This window comes from Nymphalis io, chromosome 5, assembly GCF_905147045.1.
Source record: "Nymphalis io chromosome 5, ilAglIoxx1.1, whole genome shotgun sequence".
Taxonomy (NCBI): Eukaryota; Metazoa; Arthropoda; class Insecta; order Lepidoptera; family Nymphalidae; genus Nymphalis; species Nymphalis io.
This window is the reverse complement of record NC_065892.1, coordinates 11,803,926-11,828,755: the sequence shown is the minus strand read 5'-3', so window position 1 is coordinate 11,828,755 and position 24,830 is coordinate 11,803,926. Positions and strand designations below refer to the sequence as shown.

The 24,830-nt window shown below is 34.2% G+C and overlaps 1 protein-coding gene across 2 annotated transcripts; it reads right to left on the bottom strand.

Annotated features, from left to right (window-relative positions):
* Window positions 1-755: 755 nt before the first annotated feature.
* On the bottom strand, window positions 756-24,048 carry LOC126768639 (ATP-binding cassette sub-family D member 3). Of its 2 annotated transcripts, none has more exons than XM_050486857.1 (15): window positions 23,679-24,048; window positions 22,426-22,677; window positions 15,863-15,932; window positions 15,073-15,170; window positions 13,508-13,688; window positions 12,631-12,700; window positions 11,152-11,246; window positions 9,665-9,782; window positions 8,823-8,920; window positions 6,069-6,258; window positions 5,217-5,349; window positions 3,934-4,108; window positions 3,410-3,583; window positions 2,952-3,056; window positions 756-2,706 (listed from the first exon to the last, which is right to left on the bottom strand). In XM_050486857.1, the coding sequence occupies exons 1-15, from the start codon at window positions 23,783-23,785 to the stop codon at window positions 2,572-2,574; spliced, it is 2,001 nt and encodes a 666-aa protein (XP_050342814.1). In that variant the 5' UTR covers window positions 23,786-24,048; the 3' UTR covers window positions 756-2,571. The 2 variants fall into 2 exon arrangements, with proteins under 2 accessions (XP_050342814.1, XP_050342815.1); XM_050486858.1 differs by having other exon boundaries at window positions 5,217-5,346; window positions 23,679-24,047.
* Between the last annotated feature and the right edge of the window lie 782 nt (window positions 24,049-24,830).

Here is a 24,830-nt window from a genome sequence, read left to right as displayed (position 1 = left end):
CTTTTCATTATATTATTGCCTTAAATGAAACGTAATTGTCAGATGTTTTCACTTCAATACAATGATAATGTCAGTAAGCTTTGTGCGGGAAATTTGAAATATTAAATAAGCAATCTATAACCTATTCCAATCGGAATAGGTGCAAAGGTAAACAAACCGTAGATTGATTAATAATTGCATGCGATTTTCTAATTGTTTTGCTGTATTACACACTATAAGCAGTTCCTGATTAATTTACCTTTATTTATAATACCACACTATTCCACTTAACTAGTTATAACCACATTAAATTAATTTTCGAAGTTCCGATTACAAGTTCGCTGACATAAAAAACCCAATTTTTTCGCGAATCCTTAGTGAATATCATAGATTATTCAAGATCTCGACCAATGATATCGCGTCAATTGATATCCGTGTCAAAGTTGTTTATTTAGGTTTACTCTTGTGGTGAGAATATGCTATATGCATATTTTACTTTTGACTGCTTTTATTAAAACCTTAATACTTGTTCAACTGATTTCTTAAATTCACAAAATGTCATTTTTAATATTAAAAAATATATATATGGTATTGTTACAAATGTTTTTAATATTGGTAAATATTTTGTTTTCTATTTGATCTACTGAAATTATCCTGTGACTGAAATTTTCAGTAACGCTGTACAATCAAACTATTCTTAGTGAGTTTCAAAGACAAAAAAATCATTTTATAATAATTAAGTTACATTAGGGATAACAAGTAAAATTATAGTAATATATCCTCAACCTTCTTTATTGACCCAGCACCGACAGATTTATAAGAACAACAAAAACATCTATCACAGCAATTTTTTTAAACATACTTTTATAACCCATAATAATAAAATGTAACATGTGTATACCAGACATGAAATTAAATTAAATATACATACAATACATTTACATTAAGTTTTGACCATTTAATATTGGTAACTATTTGTGCTATGAAATAAATTAGAATGTACAAAAAAGTGTCACCATAGCTTGTTCTGTGTAACTGTATAAATATTTTCACTTATGTTTCACTGCACATTGAATAATGGTTATGAATTAATTACGACATTTACTTTCTTACTGTTAAATTTAAACATTGAAAAGACAAGAATTATTTACGTATAACGACTATAATATAAAACATACGTATTTTTAATTAACTTTATAAATAATTGTGATTCATTAAGAGTAGAAATTTAATTATTACATTTACGTTATATTTAGAATTAGAGCATTTCATTTGTCACATAATTTTAATTATCTCTATAAAAATTGTATATTAATATTGAATTGTTTTAAATCTATATAATATTATAGTTTATATTTAAAATAAATTTTCTTTTAAAGAAATAAAAATACAAAATTACGAAACAATTAAAAAAATAATTATTTGATAAAAATTTTTGATTTCATTTCTTGGTACATTATGTAATATTGCTGTTATTAAATCTTTAAAATGGAATAGGAAGTTTATCATTATAAAGGCTTTTTATTTGTACTTTGTGCAAATTCTATGAAAATACTTCTCATTACAAATATGAATCAAGTTAATATAAAAAAATATATGAACGAGAAAAGTTCTTAAATTATCACTGACAGTTTTATTAAGATTAAGAAACATATATTTTTAGATATTTTAAGCAGTATCATATAAATGTGGTTTCAAAAATGTTTATGCATATGTTTATTATCATGTGTAAATAAACTTTTTGGATTCTATACATGAATAAATATAAAAAAAACTAACAAATAAATATGGTCCCGTTTCAAATTAATATATGTTTTATCGCGATTAACATTTAATAACTAACAGTTATTGTGGCGAGTGTTAACTCTTTTAATTTGTATTTACGTTAAAACAGTTTATAAAAATGTACATGATATTTATGTTACACACATACAACAATAACAAACGACAATAATAAATGTATTACTTTATGAAAAATAATACATAAAGAAGCAAATTTATTAATACAAAAGTATTAATAAATGATATTTTTAACAATATTTTGATAATAATTCCAAAGTATTTAAAAAATGACGTTTTCAATCAGCTGCTATAAATATTTTAAGTGGAAAATAAATACGGATACAACTTTTATATATTTTGATGAATCTGACATATTTGTTATTAATATTTTGAATAAATTATCAAATAAATATGAGCGATATTTTAAGGCATTTCGTGGAAATTGTAGATATATAGATGTTATTATTTAAGTAATACATTATACATCTATGTATGTGTTCAATACATAAGTAAATTACACTGTTATAGGATCTATTACGTATACGAAATATTTAAATATAATAATAATAGTTTATTTGATTTTATATAATTATGATCACATTAGATACGTAGCAAATATTAAAACTAACTTTTGTGATTTATTTATATTTTCGGAATACACTAACAACATCATCAAAATAGCTATCGGAAATATTTGGATACTAACAATATTGTATATTTTAAACTTGTTACATTAAATTACCTGTAAGCTTATAGGTATATAGCTTTTAATAGTTTTTCTAGAAGATTCTATTTAACCAAAATGTCTGATCAAGAACCGAATTCTGTTGTTTCATTGTCGATCTTTTCGAACACGTAGCCTCCGCGTCCATCCATTTGTAAGTAGTGGTCATGATGTTTCCATAGAGATTTTCGATGTGAAACGGTAAAGAGGGATATGCCCATCTGAAACCATTAAAAAAACACAAATTTTAGAATATTTTTATTATCAATTATTGTTTGGAGAACTATTTCGACCAAAATAGTAGGTCTCCTAAGCCCTTTGTTCAATTTGGGCTGCTACTTAAATTTCTTGATAGAGAAACTCAATAGCATTTTTAAGCCCCACCCGGGATCCACAGTCAGGACCCCAGATTTTTCTGTCATACTAGATAGTTACTAGACCAATGAAGTGGGCAGTACAATATTACCTCTCTGCAGTACTGGTACATGTGACCCTCGACGTCGACGGACACTGCGCTCGTGCACTCGTCCAATATCGCGAACTGCGGCGCGTGGTAGAACAGGCGAGCCATCTGCGGGGGTGATATTTTGTTTTCAAGTTACCAAATTTTGCAGTTATCAAAGATTCATCTTCGAAAATCTAAAGAAAACACCAGTAAGTAAAAAGTCTAAAGAAAAAATTAAATTCGCACGACTAATAATATCTAAAATAATGAATGGTATAAACGACATCGTGAAAACATCGAGCCCAAATAAAATTTAACTCCGAGTACTTAAGTACCATTTATTCTTTTGCATCTGTATCTGTACAGCATGTATTTTTTTCATGATCTACGTTCAGGGTTAAAAACTTTTGACTGACGTCAATCTAAAGCAACGTTGAACGTATGTAGTATGTAGTATATAGTGAGCGCAGACGACTCACAGCTATCCGTTGCTTCTCCCCGCCCGACAGCACGTCCATCCAGTCCTCGACGGCGTCCCAGCCGCCCTCGCGCTGCACGAGGTAGGACAGCTGCACGATGTCCAGGAAGCCCCGCAGCTCGTCGTCCGAGCGCCCGCGCCGCACCATCTCCTCGCGCGTCTGCGGGTAGATCACCTGCGGACCGCACACTTTAGTCTGGACCTGCTCGCACATACACTCGGCCCAGCGGACGGGCCGTCCTACGGTGGACACTACCTCGCTTTGCCTATTTTGTGTCACAGTAGTAGTTGCGTAATCTTTACAATATAATCGTCTAAGTAAATTCCTTGCACCCGATGTCGCAAAGTTTGCTTCCTTTGTTAGAGAAACCACTTCAAAAGGTGGCCCAAGAGACTTGGTGGACAAGAGAAAGGTGGACAAGAAATTGAAGACCATGAGAACGAAATCGTGGTCAACAGCAATCGTGTTAAATATAACATATACAAACGAGATGCAAATGCGTTGGTAAAGTAATCTTCACTTACTTGATCTCTAAAAGTTCCGAGGGTCATATAAGGTCGTTGTGGGACATAAAACAGCTTTCCCTTTGGCGGCTTAGTAAGTGTTCCCCCGAATATTGGCCAAAGTTCGCCTAACATGCGGAACATTGAGGATTTTCCACAACCGTTCGGCCCGCAAACGAGCACGTTGATACCAGATCTGCAATATAGTAAAAGTTTAAAGAAAAATTATTACGATTAAGATGTTAGGCATAATAGATTTACGTAACTAAACTGTTCACACATTATTGTAAAGTTAATAAATGTTTCAAATAGTTACTACGACCGGTGAACGCGTCAAAGAACATCAAATAATCAAATCCATTCATACATTATGCTATCGTGTAATTTATTTTGGATAAGTGTGAGCTACGAACACAATTATTAAAGAGTTAATGAGCTGTTCTTTCATTATTGAGAACGCCTCGTTTATGTACATACACTTGCTTTTAATTATATATTATATATTAATAAAGTATGAATGGATATTTAGGTATAAGAATCGCAATTTAGTTCAAACATGCAAATCTTTTGCTGAGTTTTTAATTTAAAACTGTGAGTTATTAAATATTTAAATTTGAACGCGTCTTAAGCGGCTACGAAAGTCGGAAGCCGATTTTCGCGCTTATGTTTATTGTGTTCAAAGTTAACACTGGCCGTGAAAGTTTCCATTCTTCAATGAAATGAAATAAATCATTGTTGAATTTTTAACTTAACTCGCGCGGGATTGAACCACGTGTTACTTTTGGGGAACGAAAATTAATCTATAATACGTAGTCCATCGCTCGAGTGTTTTGTTTATATTTGTATCGACTGTGGTAAACTCGGAGTTCTGAACAAGGTGCGGCGTTTTTTCACGCCACAACAACATTTTTGCATGGAATATTGCTCGCACCTTTTGGGATGGCTCCGCTAAGTACCTACTGGAGGCCTTGGATCGGTTGCAGCGACGTGCGGTCCGCATTATTGGCGACGTAAAGGTCAAAAACACCCTCGAGCCTTTACAATTGCGTCGAGAGATTGCTGCGCTGAGCGTGTTCTATCGACTGTATCACGGCGAGTGCTCTGAGGAATTGTTCTCTCTAATTCCTGCTTCCCCCTTCTCGCCTGCAAGGCGAAGGCGGCTAGTGCAGAACATTCTTCCCGACTGTACTGGCCTTCGTCGCGTTTGGACTCTACTACCACTTACCATCAAGTGGAGTAGTCATTTGCCTTCCCGGCTAATATAAAAAAGAGACTAAACGATATGCGATTGTTAGTTAACTCACTTGACTTCAAAGGTGAGCTCCTTGATAAGTACGTCTCCGTTGGGCGTCACGAGCGGCACTTTGTCGAAGCGGATGATCTTGTCCTGGTATATGATGCGTCCGGCGCCGGGGGCCATGATCATCGGGGGGCCTACTACAGTTATACAGTATTAACTATCTGCCGAACCGAAATGGCCTAGTGGTTAGAACGCGTGAATCTTAACCGATGATCGTGAATTCAAACCCGGGCAAGCACCACTGAATATTCATGTGCTTAATTTGTGTTTATAATTCATCTCGTGCTTGACGGTGAAGGAAAACGTGAGGTAACCTGCAGATGTCTAATTTCATTGAAATTCTGCCATATGTGTATTCTACCTTCTGCTCCAATGCGGGATGCATTGGAGCAGCGTGGTGGAATAAGCTAAGCTAATAATAAGGAAGGTTTGGCCTTCTCCTAAAAATGGAGAGTAGGCCTTAGCCCAGCAGTGGGATATTAACAGGCTGTTACTGAACTATCTGCCTGTAAATGTAACTTCGAACCGTCGATATTAAATAATTAATTATTAATTAATTAATTTGAAATAAATATTTGAAATTATTACATTACTGGATAGTAGATGTTAAGATATTAGAATCTAGACGAGCCGGTTGGCGTGGTTGGTAGATACTTGCCTTTAGACGCCGAAGATTGTGGGTTCGATTCCCACCCAGGACATATTTAAGAAATTCTTTTAAAATAAATAGAATCGCACACACGGACGTCGAAACAAAAAAATATAATATTGTCCTTAAAATTGCGGTGTCAAATCGACTCTATCGTGTCCATTGCATGAACATCCCCATGGGAAGTAAAGACCGCCGACCACCGACCGTCGTCCCCGGCGCGGCGCTCCACCATGGTGCGCGTGTAGCGGCCGCGGTTGACGTCGGCCAGCACGCGGCGCAGCTCCGTGACGCGCGCCGTGAGCCCGGCCAGCTTGCTGAGCTCGCGCCCCGACAGCACCAGCCGCCCGATGCCCTCCGCCATCTTCACCAGCATGCGCCCGTACGTGTAGTAGTGCTGGGAACATACGGTTATTATTCGTGGGGTGCCGCGTAACTTACGTATCGTTCGTATTCGTAACAGCCTGTGAATGTCCCCCTGCTGGGCTAAGGCCTCCTCTCCCTTCTTGAGGAGAAGGTTTGGAGCTGATTCCCCCGCGCTGCTCCAATGCGGATTGGTGGAATACACGTGTGGCAGAATTTCAGTGAAATTAGACACATGCAGGTTTCCTCCCGGTGTTTTCCTTCACCGTTAAGCACGAGATGAATTATAATCACAAATTAGGCACATGAAAATTCAGTGGTGCTTGCCCGGGTTTGAACCCACGATCATCTGTTAAGATTCACGCGTTCTTACCACTGGGCCATCTCGGCATTTACGGCGTATCTTACGACCCGATTGAATTATATTTACGCATTAAACGTAACCGAGCAATACTTGGCGTCTGAAGCATCCGTATGACGCCCGAAAACCGATCCACCGGCGAAAGTATTCCTCGAGACAAATTGAAGCCATGCAAGTTCTCGGCGTTAAAACAAGTAAAATTTTTGTATTTAGTGATTTAACCTACTGTGCCGACCTTAAAAAATGCCATGAGGGCAAGCGATACTTTTAGATTGGTACCAGTCTCACGAAACCTCACGAAAACGAATGGAGAACGAATTAATTTATATAATAAAAAAATATATTATATCAGGTTTGTTGAAAATTCTAGTTTTTTTTAATAGATATTTGTTTATTAATTTGTATATAATATGAAATATTTGCAAAATTTAAGAAAGTTACGTAAGCATCCGGTAAAGATGTTAACGAAGAAAATAATTTATTTTAAAAAAATAACAAAAATATATATTGTTTCCACTTTCTTTTACGCGTAGTAAAACTCAATTTATAGTTTTGAAAATAATACAAGACTAAGACATTTATCTCTGATCTTTCGTATAATGTGTACAAGTGATTATTCGGAATTACCAAAAGTTTCCTATTACGACCTGGCTTTGTTTAAGCGGACTGCGATTGAAACTGATTTTTTATTAACGACTTTTTGAATTTGCCTATTGACTTTTGTTTTGCCTTCAACACAATCTAAGCTGATTGAACATTATTATTTCAATTTACAACTTAGAGTAAGTTTTAATTTTTATTAACATGTCGCAGAGTCAAAAATAAGAAGCCATAATTTACGTACAACGCCGTCTATAAGCGGTTCTAGGAAACGTCAAGTAGTACGCTTGAGTAAGGTCGATACAGGAATTCAGAGTGCCCACTAGAATGTAGTAACAGCCTGTAAATGTCCCACTGCTGGGCTAAGGCCTCCTCTCCCTTTTTGAGGAGAAGGTTTGGAGCTTATTCCACCACGCTGCTCCAATGCGGGTTGGTGGAATACACATGTGGCAGAATTTCGATGAAATTAGACACATGCAGGTTTCCTCACGATGTTTTCCTTCACCGAAAAGCTCGAGATGAATTATAAACAGAAATTAAGCACATGAAAATTCAGAGGTGCTTGCCCGGGTTTGAACCCACGTTCATCGGTTAAGATTCACGCGTTCTTACCACTGGGCCATCTCGACTTATTGGCCCACTTGACAGTTAATGAATAATGAGTTGTTAATGGTTTGACTTCGGTCACATGAGGTTTGTTGAACGCTCTCGTGCAGGGGAGTTGGGAACGGGACTCCGGGGCGAACGGTCGTCTTCTTGTATCGAACTTGCTGCGTTTCCAACCACTTTAATCGGCGCGGTTAATTATTATTTTGTGATTATCGATTGTAAGCGAACAAATAAACAACAGTTGTACGAGACTGAACTTTTACTTTGCGCCAACAACATGTCTGATAACGGCTCCGACAACGAATTGATCCTCCCCACGTGATCAATACCACCCCGTTAAACATATATTTTAAAAAATTTGGAAGTTATATAATATATTTCAATATTGTTTATTTAAAGTTGATAATCATTTTGGTTATAAGGTAAAATAGGAGTTTTGCGTTGAGAGCTCAGAAACGGATCAGATAAAAATTTTGTTTAATAATTGTTTATATTTTTTATTTTAGCTGCAATCCATATAACATATATGTTAATAATAATAAAAAAAATCGTATGAAAACAATGAAATGTATCATATCCTTACTTCGTTCATTCGTTAACCCATTCGTTCAGTAATTTCCTCCTCACTAGTTTAACTCAAATACCTTCTTTCCTTCTTCCCATTAAAATAGTCTATATATATAAATTTAGTAGTATGAAATCTAATAGAATATTTGTAATTAACAAACACATTGTGCGGGAAATTCGTACATGCACGGGTCCTTGTACAAGTGTGCGCGCTTATATGTATGTGTGTGTTTGAGTTGATTCAGTTATTGGTAGTAATACGTTTGTTTGATTTCTTTCATATTATAGTATTTAATCCAACCCTAAAGTACACTTATCGATTCTCGATAAAATTTTACATCATGAACCGGTCGTATCTTTATGTTAAAATTAAAATAGTAAAATGACGAATCAAATGTGCTCGTGGGAACTTGAATAAAATATATTTTGACTTAGATTTTAATTATACGCAAATTAATTACCCTGAATCTGTCCTGTTCTGAGCCCGTAGTCAACAGATTGTGGTCTTTTACGAAGAACGGCCGAGACACGGCATAGAAACCGACCGTGATTGCGATATCTGTAAAAAAAGTTTTAAATTCATTAAAAATAAAATATTGATTACAGCCTTGATTATAATAATAATTAAATAAGGTTATCGAAGCGTAATAAATTATAAACGTCCATGTATTGTTATGTATATTTTCGTATATCTAATAAAATTATAATTACGTATAATAATTGTAATTAATTTTAGATGTTTTCTTTTTATCTTAATTGGTGTAATTGGACAATTTTCGTATTGAAAAAATAAATAAATAATTGTCGAACGGATTTATAAAAAATTTAATAATAATTTGTTTATTTAATTTACTCACACACAACCATATTAGACCTGTGTGGTTGTATAAACTCCAAGCCTTCTATTCAAGAGGAGAACAGGCATTTGTACAGCAGACGACCCTTTTTTTTTTTTATAGAATAGGAAGGTGGACGAGCATGTGGGCCACCTGATGGTAAGTGGTCACCAAACGCCCTTAGACATTGGCATTGTAAGAAATGTCAACCATCGCTTATAGCCAATGCGCCACCAACCTTGGGAACTAAGATTTTATGTCCCTTGTGCCTGTAATTACACTGGCTCACTCATCCTTCAAACCGGAACACAACAATATCAAGTATTGCTGTTTTGCGGTAGAATATCTGATGAGTGGGTGGTACCTACCCAGACGAGCTTGCACAAAGCCCTACCACCAGTACAGACTGCCGCTAGTCAACAACGTTTACGTTTCAATAAAACTACAAAATGATAAAAATTACTTACACTTAGCAATAATATTGTCAACGAATCCCATTCCGACTCTGAAGTTGAGGAAGTTGCGAAGATGCCTCGTTAGCTTGTAGAAGCTGGCTAGTATCGTTAGCTGTTCACGGTGATTACCCTGGAAAAAAAAAAGTTTTTCTGTATAGTATAAGTCGCCTACCTACAGGCAAATGGACCACCTGAGGGTAAGTGGTCACTACCGCCTATAGACGCCAGCACCGTAAGATATATTAACTATTCCTTACAACTCCAATGCGCCACCAACCTTGAGAACAATTGGCCTTAATTATAAACGTTGTTTAGCGGGTGCATAGTTAAACAGTAACTTATCTCTTTCTATCATCATCGATTTGACATTCGAAAGAAGAAGACACAGCATTATTTAACTAGCTACCCGCTAAACAACATTTATAAGCAAGGTTATGTTATGTTATGTCCCTCGTGCTTGTAGCTCCGTACGAATTTTTTATTTCGACTTTGGTATATGGATAGTTTTTTTTTAAATTTATTTTGTTAACCTGATTTATTTATTTTTTGACATGATGGCGTCCGTCTGAACGGTATCGATCGCGGCAGCCATTTTTAAAAGATACTGGCCTACTACGACAACGGGCCAACGCTCGACATTTTATAACTAATTAGTGTACACACGTGTGTGCGTAATATCAAGTACAGACTATTCCCTAAATTTTATAATTCGACGGAACGGAATCTATTATAATATATATATTAATATATAACTGTACAACAGTACAGTACAGTAACAGCCTGTTAATGTCCCACTGCTGGGCTAAGGCCTCCTCTCCATTTTGAGGAAAAGGTTTAGAGCTTATTCCACCAGGCTGCTCCAATGCGGGTTGGTAGAATACACATGTGACATAATTTCAATGAAATTAGACACATGCAGGTTTCCTCACGATGTTTTCCTTCACCGTCAAGCACGAGATGATTTTAATCACAAATTAAGCACATGAAAATTCAGTGGTGCTTACCCGGGTTCGAACCCACGATCATCGGTTAAGATTCACGCGTTCTAACCACTAGGCCATCTCGGCTTATAACTGTGTCGATTTAAATCTATTTACTTTTTACGAAGCGATACGATGAAAATAAGCATTCACATCCCAATTAAGTTCTAGCGTGAAAAGTAGAACTTAAGTATGTAAACAATACTCCTATATGCTAGACGTGTTTACAACACCAGTGCTAAAGGTCAGGAGTTTTCAATTCTGTTAACTTTGTGTGTTAGTTTATAATAAATAGTTCAAACATCAATATGATTAATACGTTTTAAATCTTTTTTTTTTATATATACACGTTACATATACAAAAAACGATTCACGAAATTTTAACCAACGGGATCATTATTTAAGTTAATTTAATTAACTTATTGCATTAAGTTTATGCACAGATGATTAAATTTTGGTAAAGTATAATATTATGCAAAATAAAATTAATGAAAACATCTAAGCATTTCGTCGACTCACTTGATAGAAGGCAATTTCTTCGGAGTTTGTGATAAGTCTTGAATTAACATATCTGAATTCGCCTTCCAATTTTTGTTCTTGAACTGTCATTCGAGCTGGAAAAAAATTACAAAAATTTATGATGAGAACGAACTTTAAAAATAATAAATAAAAATACTCAAGGTATTTTTAAAATAGAATAGGAAGGCGGACGAGCATTTGGACCACCTGATGGTAAGTGGTCACCAACTCCCATAGACCATTGTCCATGCCATTGCATTGTAAGAAATGTTAACCATCGCTTACATCACCAATGCGCCACCAACCTTGGGAACTAAGATTTTATGTCCATTGTGCCTGTAATTACACTGGCTCACTCACTCCTCAAACCGGTACACAACAATACCAAGTACTGCTGTTTTGCGGTAGAATATCTGATGAGTGGGTGGTACCTACCCAGACGAGCTTGCACAAAGCTCTACCACCAGTAAAATATAAAAGATAAGGTTAGTGCCCTTTATTACAGGTAACAGGTACGTTGAGGGCGTAAACTAGTAGCTGACGATACAGCGTTATATTGTGATTAGATGTTGTTGATATGCGTCCGGGACCAACAACATTTTATCGTAAATAATATATATTTAATGTATAATAATATATTTTATGTATTAATGAATAACAAGGGATTTTCTTGTCGATTCTTCCCGTTAGAATCTATATTTCAAAGCTTTACGTCTAATAGATTCTGATAAATCTTGATTCCATGTCTTTTAGAATTTCATATTAGGACATTACATCTTTTTACTTTTGACCATGAAAGCGGGTATTTTAACCTGAATACTTATTTAAAATAAAAAAAAAAATTAACAGCCAATATGAAGTACCAGTCCTAGTAGGTTATTCGCCCGTGTATTATCGGTGGAGGAGGGGCAGATTATAATAAGTAGGCAGTTGGGTTAGTTCCTCAGCGTTCAAGCTTGATCCATACCAAATTTCATCAAAATGAGTTCAATTGTTTAGCCGTGAAAGCGTAACAGAGTTACTTTCGCATTTATAATATAAGTTAACTAACAGCCAGATATGACAGAAATAGTTTCGCACTTTATAATATTACAGTAAATTAACGTAAGTCAAGTAAAAAAATAAGTTAAAAATTTATATCTGGATAACGTCTAGTAAAATTGAAGTCAGTTTTTAATTATAACATCGATAGTTACAAAAGAAACACACAACGCTCCGTAAGAAATAAAATATATTAGCAGATGCGTCATTTAGATAATAAAATAAATGTACTTTATGCAAATTAATTATAATACGGAACAGCTAGCCGTACTTTATGTTAATATATTATTATCTTACAATCACTTTAATAATTCATTGTTGCTTTGCTGTTTTAATGAAAAAAAAAATTATACGGAAATATCAATATCGCTATATTTTTAATTCTGACCAAAATGGCTACTTTAGAAAGACTAATAGTTCATTATAAAGTATCTGTACCCGTCGGTTTCCGGAGGTATGTTAAGAATATACCAGAGAAGAACAGGTAGATCATCATAATGCCCGGTGTCTGAAATAAAAAAATATTTTATAAAGTGTTTCGTGACGGTTTACCGCTAAACTCAAGAAATAATTACTTTATTTCGATACGAAGTTTATATTTCTTGCAAAGTTTATTTCAACTATTGCATCGACATATTTTATATGACAAAAGTATCTAATTAGGAAACATTACATTACATTAACATTAACAGCCTGTGAATGTCCCACCGCTGGGCTAGGGCCTCCTCTCTTTTTTTGAGGAGAATGTTTGAAGCTTATTCCACCACGCTGATCCAATGCGGGTTGGTGGAATACACATGTGGCAGAATTTCAGTGAAATTTGACACATGCAGGTATCCTTACGATGTTTTCCTTCACCGTAAAGCACGAGATGAATTATAATCACAAATTAAGCACATGAAAATTCAGTGGTGCTTGCCCGGGTTTGAACCCACAATAATCGGTTAAGATTCATGCGTTCTAACCACTAGGCCATCTCGATAAAATATATGTTGCCGTGGAATCAAATTTATCATTCATCAAATTTAACATCGTGAGGAAACCTGCATGTGTCTAATTTCACTGAAATTCTGCCACGTGTGTATTCCACCAAACCGCATTGGAGCAGCGTGGTTGAATAAGCTCCATACCTTCTCCTCAAAAAGGGAGAGGCCTTAGCCCGGCAATGGGACATTTACAGGCTGTTAATGTACTGTACTGTACTATATACTTTGACACATACATGTTACTTCAATTTGAAATGAATTAAAACAAAATATTAACATAACAATACTCAAAGGTGGTGCTCCGTGTCATATAAATAATATTTACTCACCGAGGGTCCCAAATTAACTGTCAACCTATACAAATATATAGAGATGTCCAACAGGGGTTTGCTAATATTGCTATATAAATCAATAACTGTGTCGCAGAATTTGTCTATATCTGTGGTCAGCAACTGGTCTGCGTTCGATATTCTGTTGTCGAGATTCGTCACTTGGTAATATGTGAAACCTCTAAAATCAAAAATTCTAATGTTTAAATGATTGCTTCGAGGGAACACGAATGGAGTAGTAATTTTTGTGAATGTATTTTACTTTCTTATAAACATTTGGTAAAAGACAAATATAATGTTGGTAGTTTGCGCCGTCGTTGTCGTTAACGTTAGGTTTTAGCAATTCAAGACCAATTTTATAATTCATAGGATTAAAGTTGTTTCTTGTATATACTGGCTATATCGTCATATATATTCTGATATCTCCATACGTGACCTCACTTGTGCTTTTTATAAGCTGAGCAGTTGTTCTGGAGTAAAGTAACGTCTCACTTTGGAGAGGATACCAAGCTTTCTAGCGGCTATTTGGGTTTTGGACTCAATAAAAGAGCCGAAATTTAGATTCGACGTGAGAGTAACGCCAAGAAGGTCAAGATGGTCAGTTATAGGTACAGACACACTTCAGAAAGAGTGAGGTAGCTGGAATTCCCTCTTTTTGGCGGAAAACAAACACGCCTATTCTGACACTACGCAGAAATATAGCAATACAATAGAAGTGATTGCGTGGTGACTATTAGACGGGTTATATATACAATTTAATAATTAGATTATGCAAATATCAAGATTAGCTAAATTTATTAAATGAGATTTGCAAAGACGTTAATAAGAATTTCACACGAAAACCTTCCCGGTTTAACTGGTAGATCATAATAACTTACTGATACAAACAAAAAAATAGACTGAAATATATAAAAAGCAAAATGATGTTCTATTAAGATGATATAAATTGAGCAGACGACTTCACGATCTTTGTAACTCGGTCAATTGGATAACTGTAGCTCTGCGAGCCCAGTTATTACGGCTTGCAAATGCGAACACAAAACATTTGAATCAATTACTACGCAGTTGTAATAAAGCATTTTTTTTATAGAATAGGAAGGCGGACGAGCATATGGGCCACCTGATGGTAAGTGGTCACCAACTCCCATAGACATTGGCATTGTAAGAAATGTTAACCATCGCTTACATCACCAATGCGCCACCAACCTTGGGAACATGTTATGTCCCTTGTGCATGTACTTACACTGGCTCACTTCACACTTGCACAAAGCTCTACCACCAGTATAAGCATAATTTTTATTGATGTATGCCATGATATTGCTTAAGATTTTTCCGTGACATTTTGAATCTTTCGACATTTCTCAACCATTTAGTATTCTTTACTAGTGTGAAGTAACTCCTATTTAGTAAATTTTGTCACATTATTAAATTAATAAAGACGAGTGATTGATCAGAGATTACATGCGGTGTACGTGAATACTCCTTGTTTCACAAATATTAGATTCCGCGGTTGGTTGTTCTGTTCTTTGATGATATAAAGAAACGAGTGAAATATACCTACTTACTTTAAATATTGTTGATATAAATGTAAGGAAAGATTGGTCCTTAATCTTAACTTAACTTCTCCTATACTCCATTTCAAGACATTGTTTACTAAAGATATCTGAAAACAAAAGGTTAATATGGAACCAATTTATAAATATAATATTACACGGGTTTAAGGTAGCTAAATAGATACCGAATGTTCATTAAGCAATATGAAACCGAGCGGTTCGTTTTATCCGACATGCAACATGTAAGATTTGATTACACACACCGGGACATGTGAAACTAAGCTTGTAAAATAGTCAATGCGCCTTATGCGTATATATTTTAAATATTTATAACATTTTAGAGTATTTTTTGTGTCGTTTTAGCAGCATTCGCCTTGAAAGAGCCCGACCATGTATTTATTTCTTCGACTGTGTTGACATAATAAGTTTTATCTCAAAAATGCAACATAAAACTACTACATTATATAACGTACATATGGGAATCTATAAACAAAATATACCAATATACCAATTGGGTTAGTTGTTTTTGCGTGAATACAGAAAAAAATTGAAACAAATAAATCTGACCTACTTATTAGTCAAATATTAATCGTGTAATATACCCGTATATAATATTAGTAATATTTATTGCTTGATTATTGAAACAAAATTGTATAAAACCTTAATAATACCGTGCATAGTGAATACGGATCGCTAGTTTATATAAATCATCAGCATCGATAACGTTTGAGCAATTTAAATTGATTCAGATTGTTAGAACGCCTATATACGTACATACATAGTAATATATCTGAAAACATACCAACGGCATTGCTGTGAAAAACATCAATAACAATCGCCTGAACTCCTTGTGATTCATTGTAATGATTGACCTGAAACAATATATAGATATTAAGTATATAAATAACGTATATTATTTACTAGTTAAGCCGAGATGGTAACAGCGCGTGAATCTTAACCGATGATCGTGGATTCAAACCCGGGGCAGTACCACTGAATTTTCATGTGCTTAATTTGTGATTATAATTCATCTCGTTTTTGACCGTGAAGGAATACATCGTGAGGAAACCTACATGTGTCAAATTTCACTGCCAATATGTGCAAATTCTGCCGCATGTGTATTCTACCAACTCGCATTGGTAGCGTGGTGGACTAAGCTCCAAAACCTTCTCCTCAAAAAGGATGAGGACGCCTTAGTCCAGCAGTGGGTCATTTATAGGCTGTTACTATTTAATTTACTATTCGTACGAATGATATAACTGTAAAAGTATCTCTATTTGTTTATATAAATGCGGCAACCGGATTAATTTTAATGAAACAGTATAAAATTAAAATGTACATTGATGGATTAACATTAACTTGCAAGTAATTTTGAATAGTCATTTTACGTCCATTGTACTAATGTAATGCTTGGCTACCAACGGTTCGGAACGTAAATTTTAGGGTAAATACCGACGAAAAACTTATCGTGAAACAAACATTAACGGACACCATATGCGAAACTTACAAACATATACTGGTGGTAGGGCTTTGTGCAAGCTCGTCTGGGTAGGTACCACCCACTCATCAGATATTCTACCGCAAAACAGCAATACTTAATATTGTTGTGTTCCGGTTTGAAGATTGAGTGAGCCAGTGTAATTACAGGCACAAGGGACATAAAATCTTAGTTCCCAAGGTTGGTGGCGCATTGGCTATAAGCGATGGTTGACATTTCTTAGAATGCCAATGTCTAAGGGCGTTTGGTGACCACTTACCATCAGGTGGCCCATATGCTCGTCCACCTTCCTATTCTATAAAAAAAAAAACATCTATAACACATATTAAAACAAATATATATAAATTATAATATGTACCAAACCCAGGCCAAATTATGTTGAATTATGTTGAGATTTGTCAAGTTTTTCAAATGTACTTTTTAACTATTTTCACCTGATTTTTGTTTATCACCAATTTGTGTTTTAATTGAAATTTTCTCGAGATATGTGCGTCCTTGCAATGTTATATTCCTAATTTTATTTTAATTTTTTCTCCAAATATAAAGTCCACGAAATAGAATAGCAATTATTACGTAGGTATTGATGTCCTTCGGCGACTGATACATTTTATATTAGGGTGTTACAGAATCACATTTTAGACTAAATACTTCAAGTATACAACGGTATACATATTGCTCATTTCTACATACATTTCTACAATCGTTATAATTATTAATTAACTATCTACCCCGGTTCCGCACAGGTAGAATAAGGTCTTCATAAAATGTTTTTATCGTAATACATATAACTCTATTGGTTAACTCGAAAGCAATTAAAGCTCCCCGTCGGCATGATATTTTCTAATCTTTAACAAACAACTGGTAATCAACATCAAAACAAATCATTAAACAAAGTGGTATTTTAGCCAATTTACAACACACTAATAAATTATTCACCTATACCTTCCTCATGGAACATTCCTTATTGAAAACAGGGAAATTCCGTACGGCAGTTATTGAATTTATCGCGTTCAGACAGACAAAAAGAAGGGACGGGGAGACTGTTACAATACGTAGTTATATTAGTAACTTTCAAAAGGCTATGGACATTCATACATTTATTATATCGTTTTATTACGTATCGTGAAAAGCAAAGTCCATTAAGGTATAGATTTGCTTATCTTCGCAAATGGACTTTGCGTTTTAAATGGAGATACAATCATGAGCAACACCAATGATTCTGTAAACATTTTTTGTAAATAAATCATAACTAGACAATTATATCTTCATTTTCCGAGATAAAATGTATAAAATATTATAAAACATCACAAGCAGTTAGGAGTATAATGTATATATTTACATATTATTCTGTGGGTGTAACGTTCAAATTATTTTTGCAAAAAAAAAAAAACAAAATATACTTTACACTAGTTGACTCTTATGAGCATTATTGAATCGTCATTTTAGAAATTTTAAACATATTTAATAATTTCAATTTACTTTATGTATTAACTTTGCTAAAATAGAAACCTTGTGTTACAAGTTTTTTCTTTACTTCCCGTGTTTATATAATTTTTGTCAATGTTTCTATTAAAATAATCAGCCTCGAGCTGTGATTATAAATAGTCATAACAGACATTTTTTAGGAATGAATATAGTTTATATGTCTGTAGCATTACTCCATACATATACATCGGACATGATACTATTAAATAATTCCGAGTATACTAATCTAATAGAATCAATGTCAGTAAGCTGTTATATATGTTGCGGAGTTCAGTCTACGCGCAAAGGATGACAAAGTGGAGCTTTGTATGAAAAACTTTATCATCAGTTACACTAAGAATGTTTTAAAGAAACAATTTACAGTATACATTTTGTTTTATTAGCATTGAAAATGTAATTATTATTTGTTGCATTTTTACATTCTGTAAGGTCCTCCAGATAGATTTCGACCACGGCGGTCAATTTCAAGAGAGATTAGCCAACTGCGCAGTACATATTATAGTGCACAAGTGTATGCACAAACACAAGTGCTCTCTATATTCCTTAAGTCTCATAATCCGACGGGACGGCAATCCGACACGACCGAAAAGAGTTCAGGCGCAGGACCAAGGGCTTTACGTGCTTTCCGAGGCACGGGTGTTTACACACTTCCGACTTCGAGACTCCGGGCTGCTATTGAGAATTTTCGACAGAAAAACCCAATAACTTTTTTTTGGCCCGGCCAAGGATTTGTCCGTCTGGGTCTGCGGTCTTACATCTAACCAATAAACCAACGAGACAGTAAATTTAATCAAATTTACATTATGTATTAACTAGATAAAAGTAAAGAGTTTCTTATTGTCTAAAACATACATTATTTATAATTCATCAACATAAATACGTAAGCTAAATCCTTAAAGGATTTAATTTTGGAATTATAGTATACTACTTAATTATTCTGTACTGGCCGTCGTCGCGTTTGGACTCTACTACCACTTACCATCAGGTGGAGTAGAGTCATTTTCCCTCCCGGCGAATATAAAAAAAAAAAATACTACTACTACTACTATTATTAGCTTATATCGATTATTGGGTTTTTCTTTCCAGAAAATTTCAGTAGCAGCCCGGAGTTAGGAAGTTGGACGTATTTACTCTGTCGTGTCTCACCCTCAGCTTATAATCAACGGGTCCTGAGCGTAAACAGTCTTGTACAATTTACCATTTGATTCGGATCGGATTATATAAGAGAGTGTACTTGTGTCCCTTTTTTTTGTTCTCACTGGAAAAACACGTTTACGCGTTTTAACCAAACGATGTGGGTGGGTAGGAGGGACTCGCCGGCGCCTAGAACGTCCTGTGCACCGGAATACCAATTAAAAAAACAGCGGTTTCCTCACCGTCTCTTCGGGGGGTGTTACCGGATCGCTTACGCACTTATACTTATATCACTTGCTTAAGTATTTACCGGCCGTGTCTTTGTGTCAGCGCACACACTAATTCACTTTAACGGGCAATTGACTAGCTTCCCTTGAGAATGACTACCGTGGCTGAAATCGCCTCCATAATCATCAACATAATATGTTACAGAAAGACTGATACGACTTGTAACACAACTAGATATGTATCATCTTATAATTATATGTAATAATACCAGCTGCTTCGTGTGCTTTTACACGCTGTGAACGTTACTACTTCAACCCTAATAAAACATTTATCATTATCAATAAAGGAGCTACAATTTTCAAAGAAACACTAAGTCTTTTAGTCACATAGCTGATTATATAAATAATAAATTAAATAAATATATTTCATTTGCACATATTACATAATTTTTCCGTCGATGTAATGAAATTAATTAATCAATTCATTAATCACAAAAAATCATTGAGTGCGTTAATAACAATAACATGAATAAAATTATGTATATTATTCAATTACTAACACAGTACACAAGGACATTACACAAATTAACTTAATATAATAATAAATGGCCTGATATATTAATCTGTGTTATTAAGTCGCGTAACGATTTTTTGCAATACGTGAGTTCTTACATACAGTTCATTCGACATTTATCACCCACCATTATGAAACTTGTATATTGTTATCTTGAATATAAATATTTAACAATTGTCTAAATATATATATATTTGCTTTACGGTGAAGGAAAACATCGTGAGGAAACCTGCATGTGTCTAATTTCACTGAAATTCTGCCACATGTGTATTCCACCAACCCGCATTGGAGCAGCGTGGTGGAATAAGCTCCAAACCTTCTCCTCAAAAAGAGGAGAGGAGGCCTTTAGCCCAGCAGTGGGACATTCACAGGCTGTTACGGTGTTACGGATATATATTTGCTTAACTTAAAATATAATTTCATTTTGATAAATAATTTAACGTTATAATCATTTCAATTGTGCGCCAACTTATATGAAAATAATTTGTGTTTTAGAGTTGAATTATTTCTAACTATTCACGATTCCTCGCTTGAGGAAACCTGATCTACTGAATGTTTTTGTGGTGAAGCACAACGTGGAGTTGTTCCACTCACCTACATCACCCATGACATAAAACCAGTCTTAGATATATATTTTTTGTTGGCTTAATTGTATAATTAATATATTAAGCTGTTTTAATGCGAGATTTAGGTACCGACTTTATTGTATCAACTGTTTATTTTATAACTACAACATATTTTAAACAGCTGGAGAGTTTGTAGTACCTGTATCGATATATATTTTAACGCACTTATCTCAGAAACTATGACGTCGAATTGAAAAAAAAAAATTAGTTTTGCGTCAGATAGCCTGTTTAGTGAGAAAGATTATCGTGTAAAAATGGCAAACTGTATGAAATTACCTGTTTAATTATAACAACGTGCACAAGTAGTATTATATAACATACGATATAAGAAAATGTTAGATACGAAGGTATATTTTATCTCCTCAATATTACACATTAAGTAATTTTTTTCAAAACGCATTATTGAGATAATTTAAAAGGCATAACGTAACTTTAGTTTAATTCATAACACTTGAATAGTTTATTCGATTTCGTACAATAGTGATCCAATCATCGAAAATGCTCGATAATAGTATCGTTATTATACCATCTATCTTGGGTTTATAACACAAATAATTTTTGGTTTGTGTACATATGAAGTACTTTGGATGTTTTTTTGATGTATGAGCAAAAACGCCAGTAGATTTTAAAATGAAAAATACACTTTTTTATGTACTTTTATTCTATAATCGTAATTGACATTTTAATTTTCGTAGTAAATTTATTTGGGTAGTTTTTTATAAATATAATTCATAAAGTGAAATTTAGCACACTTGTAGAACTTGTTTACTGGCATCTATTATTTAAATATATTTTTAATTATTCTTGCAACTAAATATATACTTATATAATATAATTATAATATATTTTAATATACTATATATATATATATATAGTATATATATATACATACATATAGTATATTAAAAAGAAATATAATTTCATACTTAAACTTATATGTAATAGTATGTTATCATTACTTTTGGATTACCCCACATTATCGTAGATCTTAACATGGACAATATCACCTACTTTCAAGTGAAATAGAATAAAATGTGTACATTATGATACCGATCACCGCAACATTGTTCAATCACGCTATTTAATATGACCTTTCAATATGAATAAAATCAATACAAGTCAAGGAAAAATGTTACTGATATTCAGTCATTTATAATTTTCCTTACAGTTTATATTACAGTATGAATTGGACTTCCCGATGTAACAAGAAATCTTTAGATTTCTGACAATGCGCCACCAACCTTGGGAACTAAGATAATATATCCCTTGTGCCTGTAATTACACTGGCTCACTCACCCTTCGAATCATAACGCAAACAAATCTTAGTATTGCTGTTTAGTGGTAGTATATCTGATGAGTGGTACCTACCCAGAGGGCCTGGCACAAAGCGCCAAAGAAGGACAACAAAGTGAGGAAACCCATATGTGTCATGCCAATATGCTTTCGTGCAGCGTGATAAAATGAGCTCTTAAGCTTCTTCTCAAATGGTCAGGTGGCCTTCACTGAGTGGGATTTAACAGACTGTTATTTATTTTACTTTAAAATTTAAATGAAATTTTACACAAAAATGTTACCCCACCGCCCTGAATAAGTTAATAAATTTAAATACAATACAAATATTTTTGAACTGAAATGAACTGAATTAGCAATTTAAAATATTGTTGTTACAGTGAAAGCATAGATTATAGAGCAATAATTTTACCTTAACTAGCCTTTACATAATGATACATAGAAGGCAAACTATACTATAAATCTTTACATATCTTTCAAATAACTAAACAGTAAATATTTTAAATTATAAATTTGTTAAAGAAAGCTTACCCTTCAACTAGTGTTGTATGCTGAATAAGCCACAAGTCACAAAGAGTTCTTGATATTAACGAAAGAGCTATCAACACCATGAAACCACTCTCCTTGGTCCATAGTCCAGGCACCATTATACCCCATAGTACTTTAAGTTCGGAAAAAAATCTAGCATCCACTTGTGCTTTTGGCCCCTTTTTGTCATTGTCTTTAATCATATATTGCACTCTTTCTTCAGGTGAGAGCACTGGTTTGACATTTTTGGAAGTACTGCAAAAATAAAATGTATTTAGAACCATATATTGAAAATTTTTTGTAGGTATTTCTTTCATTTATATGTGTTCTTGTTTTACATCCCACACAAGTACATGTCCCATCGACCATGTCACTAATGTTGCTCTATCAGGTCTCTTGCCATCATCTCTGCATAAACCATACGGTACCAAAGTAGCAGGAATCAATGCTGCGGCAAAAGCCCGACAAAGTATGTCATTAAGAGATCCATGGCGATATGCACGGCCAGCGCTTTTGCGGCAGCTAAGTCCATGGAATCCGAAATGATCCACCTGGGTACCACAGGGACATGTGTGAGGCTCACACACCTTTAAACCTAAATGAGAGCGTACGGTGATGCATATCGTTGCCCGATCAAGTACTGTTCCTAGATTTTTAGAAGGGAGAGCCTGAAGCCAGTGACCTGACTCTCTTTCAGATACAGCTAGCAGTCTTGCACGGTCTGTATCTGAGATACACTGGGACAGAAGCATTGTGTGTAAGTTTAATATGGGGTGAATCCCAGTGCTTTTGACAAGCTATATCTGAGGGAAATACTTCATCAGGGCAAGAAACACTACAACAAACAAACAAACGCTGTCTTACCCTAAGCAAGGTCACTACAACATCAGTCAAACTTGGAAAAATTAATTAACTAAAATTGTCCTTTAGTTATGATAGTCAAGAATAAAACAAATAAACAATGCTGTTAACATTCATCTACTTAATTATGGTACTGAAACACATTAAATCATACAATTTGTAGTTTTATAGATATATTATGGATATGACTCTTTATGCGTAATTAAAACAATAATACCAAATTCCATTAAAATAGATAATTTTTAAAACATTTACAAAATTAATTATTTAAGTTTTATTGCTGATTAAATGCTAATAGACTTTTTTAAGTGTTTTTGTAAACTATATTTGGAGATAATAATACATAATTATGACGTTAATAATTGAATGGAAAAGTACCATTGATTCATAATTACCTTGGTTTTATGAAATTTCTCAATAACCATGCACTTAATGCCGCGGAAGCGGCTATACCAATTTTTACATCAGTTCTTGAGGTAATTTTGCTTAAATTAGGGGCCATTTTATTTTTTTTGTATAAAACTAAGCACTAAAACAATATTGTAAAGATTTATCATATACACATTATATCATCACTTCATAACACATCATATATGTGTTTAAATGAAAATATTTCGTTTTATGTGACTTGTATCCTTCCAATGAACGATTTTAGGCAACTGTGCGCTATAAACTTGAAAATCTAACTGGTTTATGGTTACCTACTGGAAAAAATATATTACAAATACAATTAACAAAAGTAAAAATTACTGTGACAACTGACAGTGACAACGAATCTGACAGCTGGCACAACTAGTGACGTTAAAAATTTTGCAATGGGGGCAACCAATCCTCATTAAGGTTGTTACACACTAGTGAATTCTACAATAAAGAAATCATTATTTCGATCAATCTTCTGAAAAAGTAAAATAGGCCTCCTCTCCTTTCAGTGGAAAAAGTTTAAAGCTTAATGGGTTGCTTACGTGGTATCCGATACAGGCAGGTTTTCGTCACGACCCAGCACGAGATAAATTATAAGCAAAAAACAATTTCTGAAAGCCAGACAAAAATGCTAATAAGAAGCATTTACCTATTTTCATTAGTATACATACATTATATAATGTTAGTGACCATAATGTAAATAGAATGATAATGGAAGCAATAGATTAGCGAATTTACCGTGAAAATTACATTGGCATAGCCAGAATTGGGTAAAATGATTAACGATTACAATTATAATATATATATATAATCAAAAAAGAAATATAATGCCCCAGCATCCTTGCACCTCTTCAGAATGAATTAAAGTTAATCTGTAATCATAAGTGATTACATTTTTCCCAGTCTGGATACAGCCGGCTCCATTCATATCAATTGATCGATAATGAATAATTGACGGTGTTTATTTGTAAATAAATATTTTGGCAGTTGATAAAAATTTATTGAATATCTTATCGACATAATTTGTATCAATGTACAACCCAAACCTGGATCTAGCGCCATAAAATTAGCATACAGATTACGAGTTCTTTTTACACCGGCGGCCGCCGGTAGCATTTAATAAATAA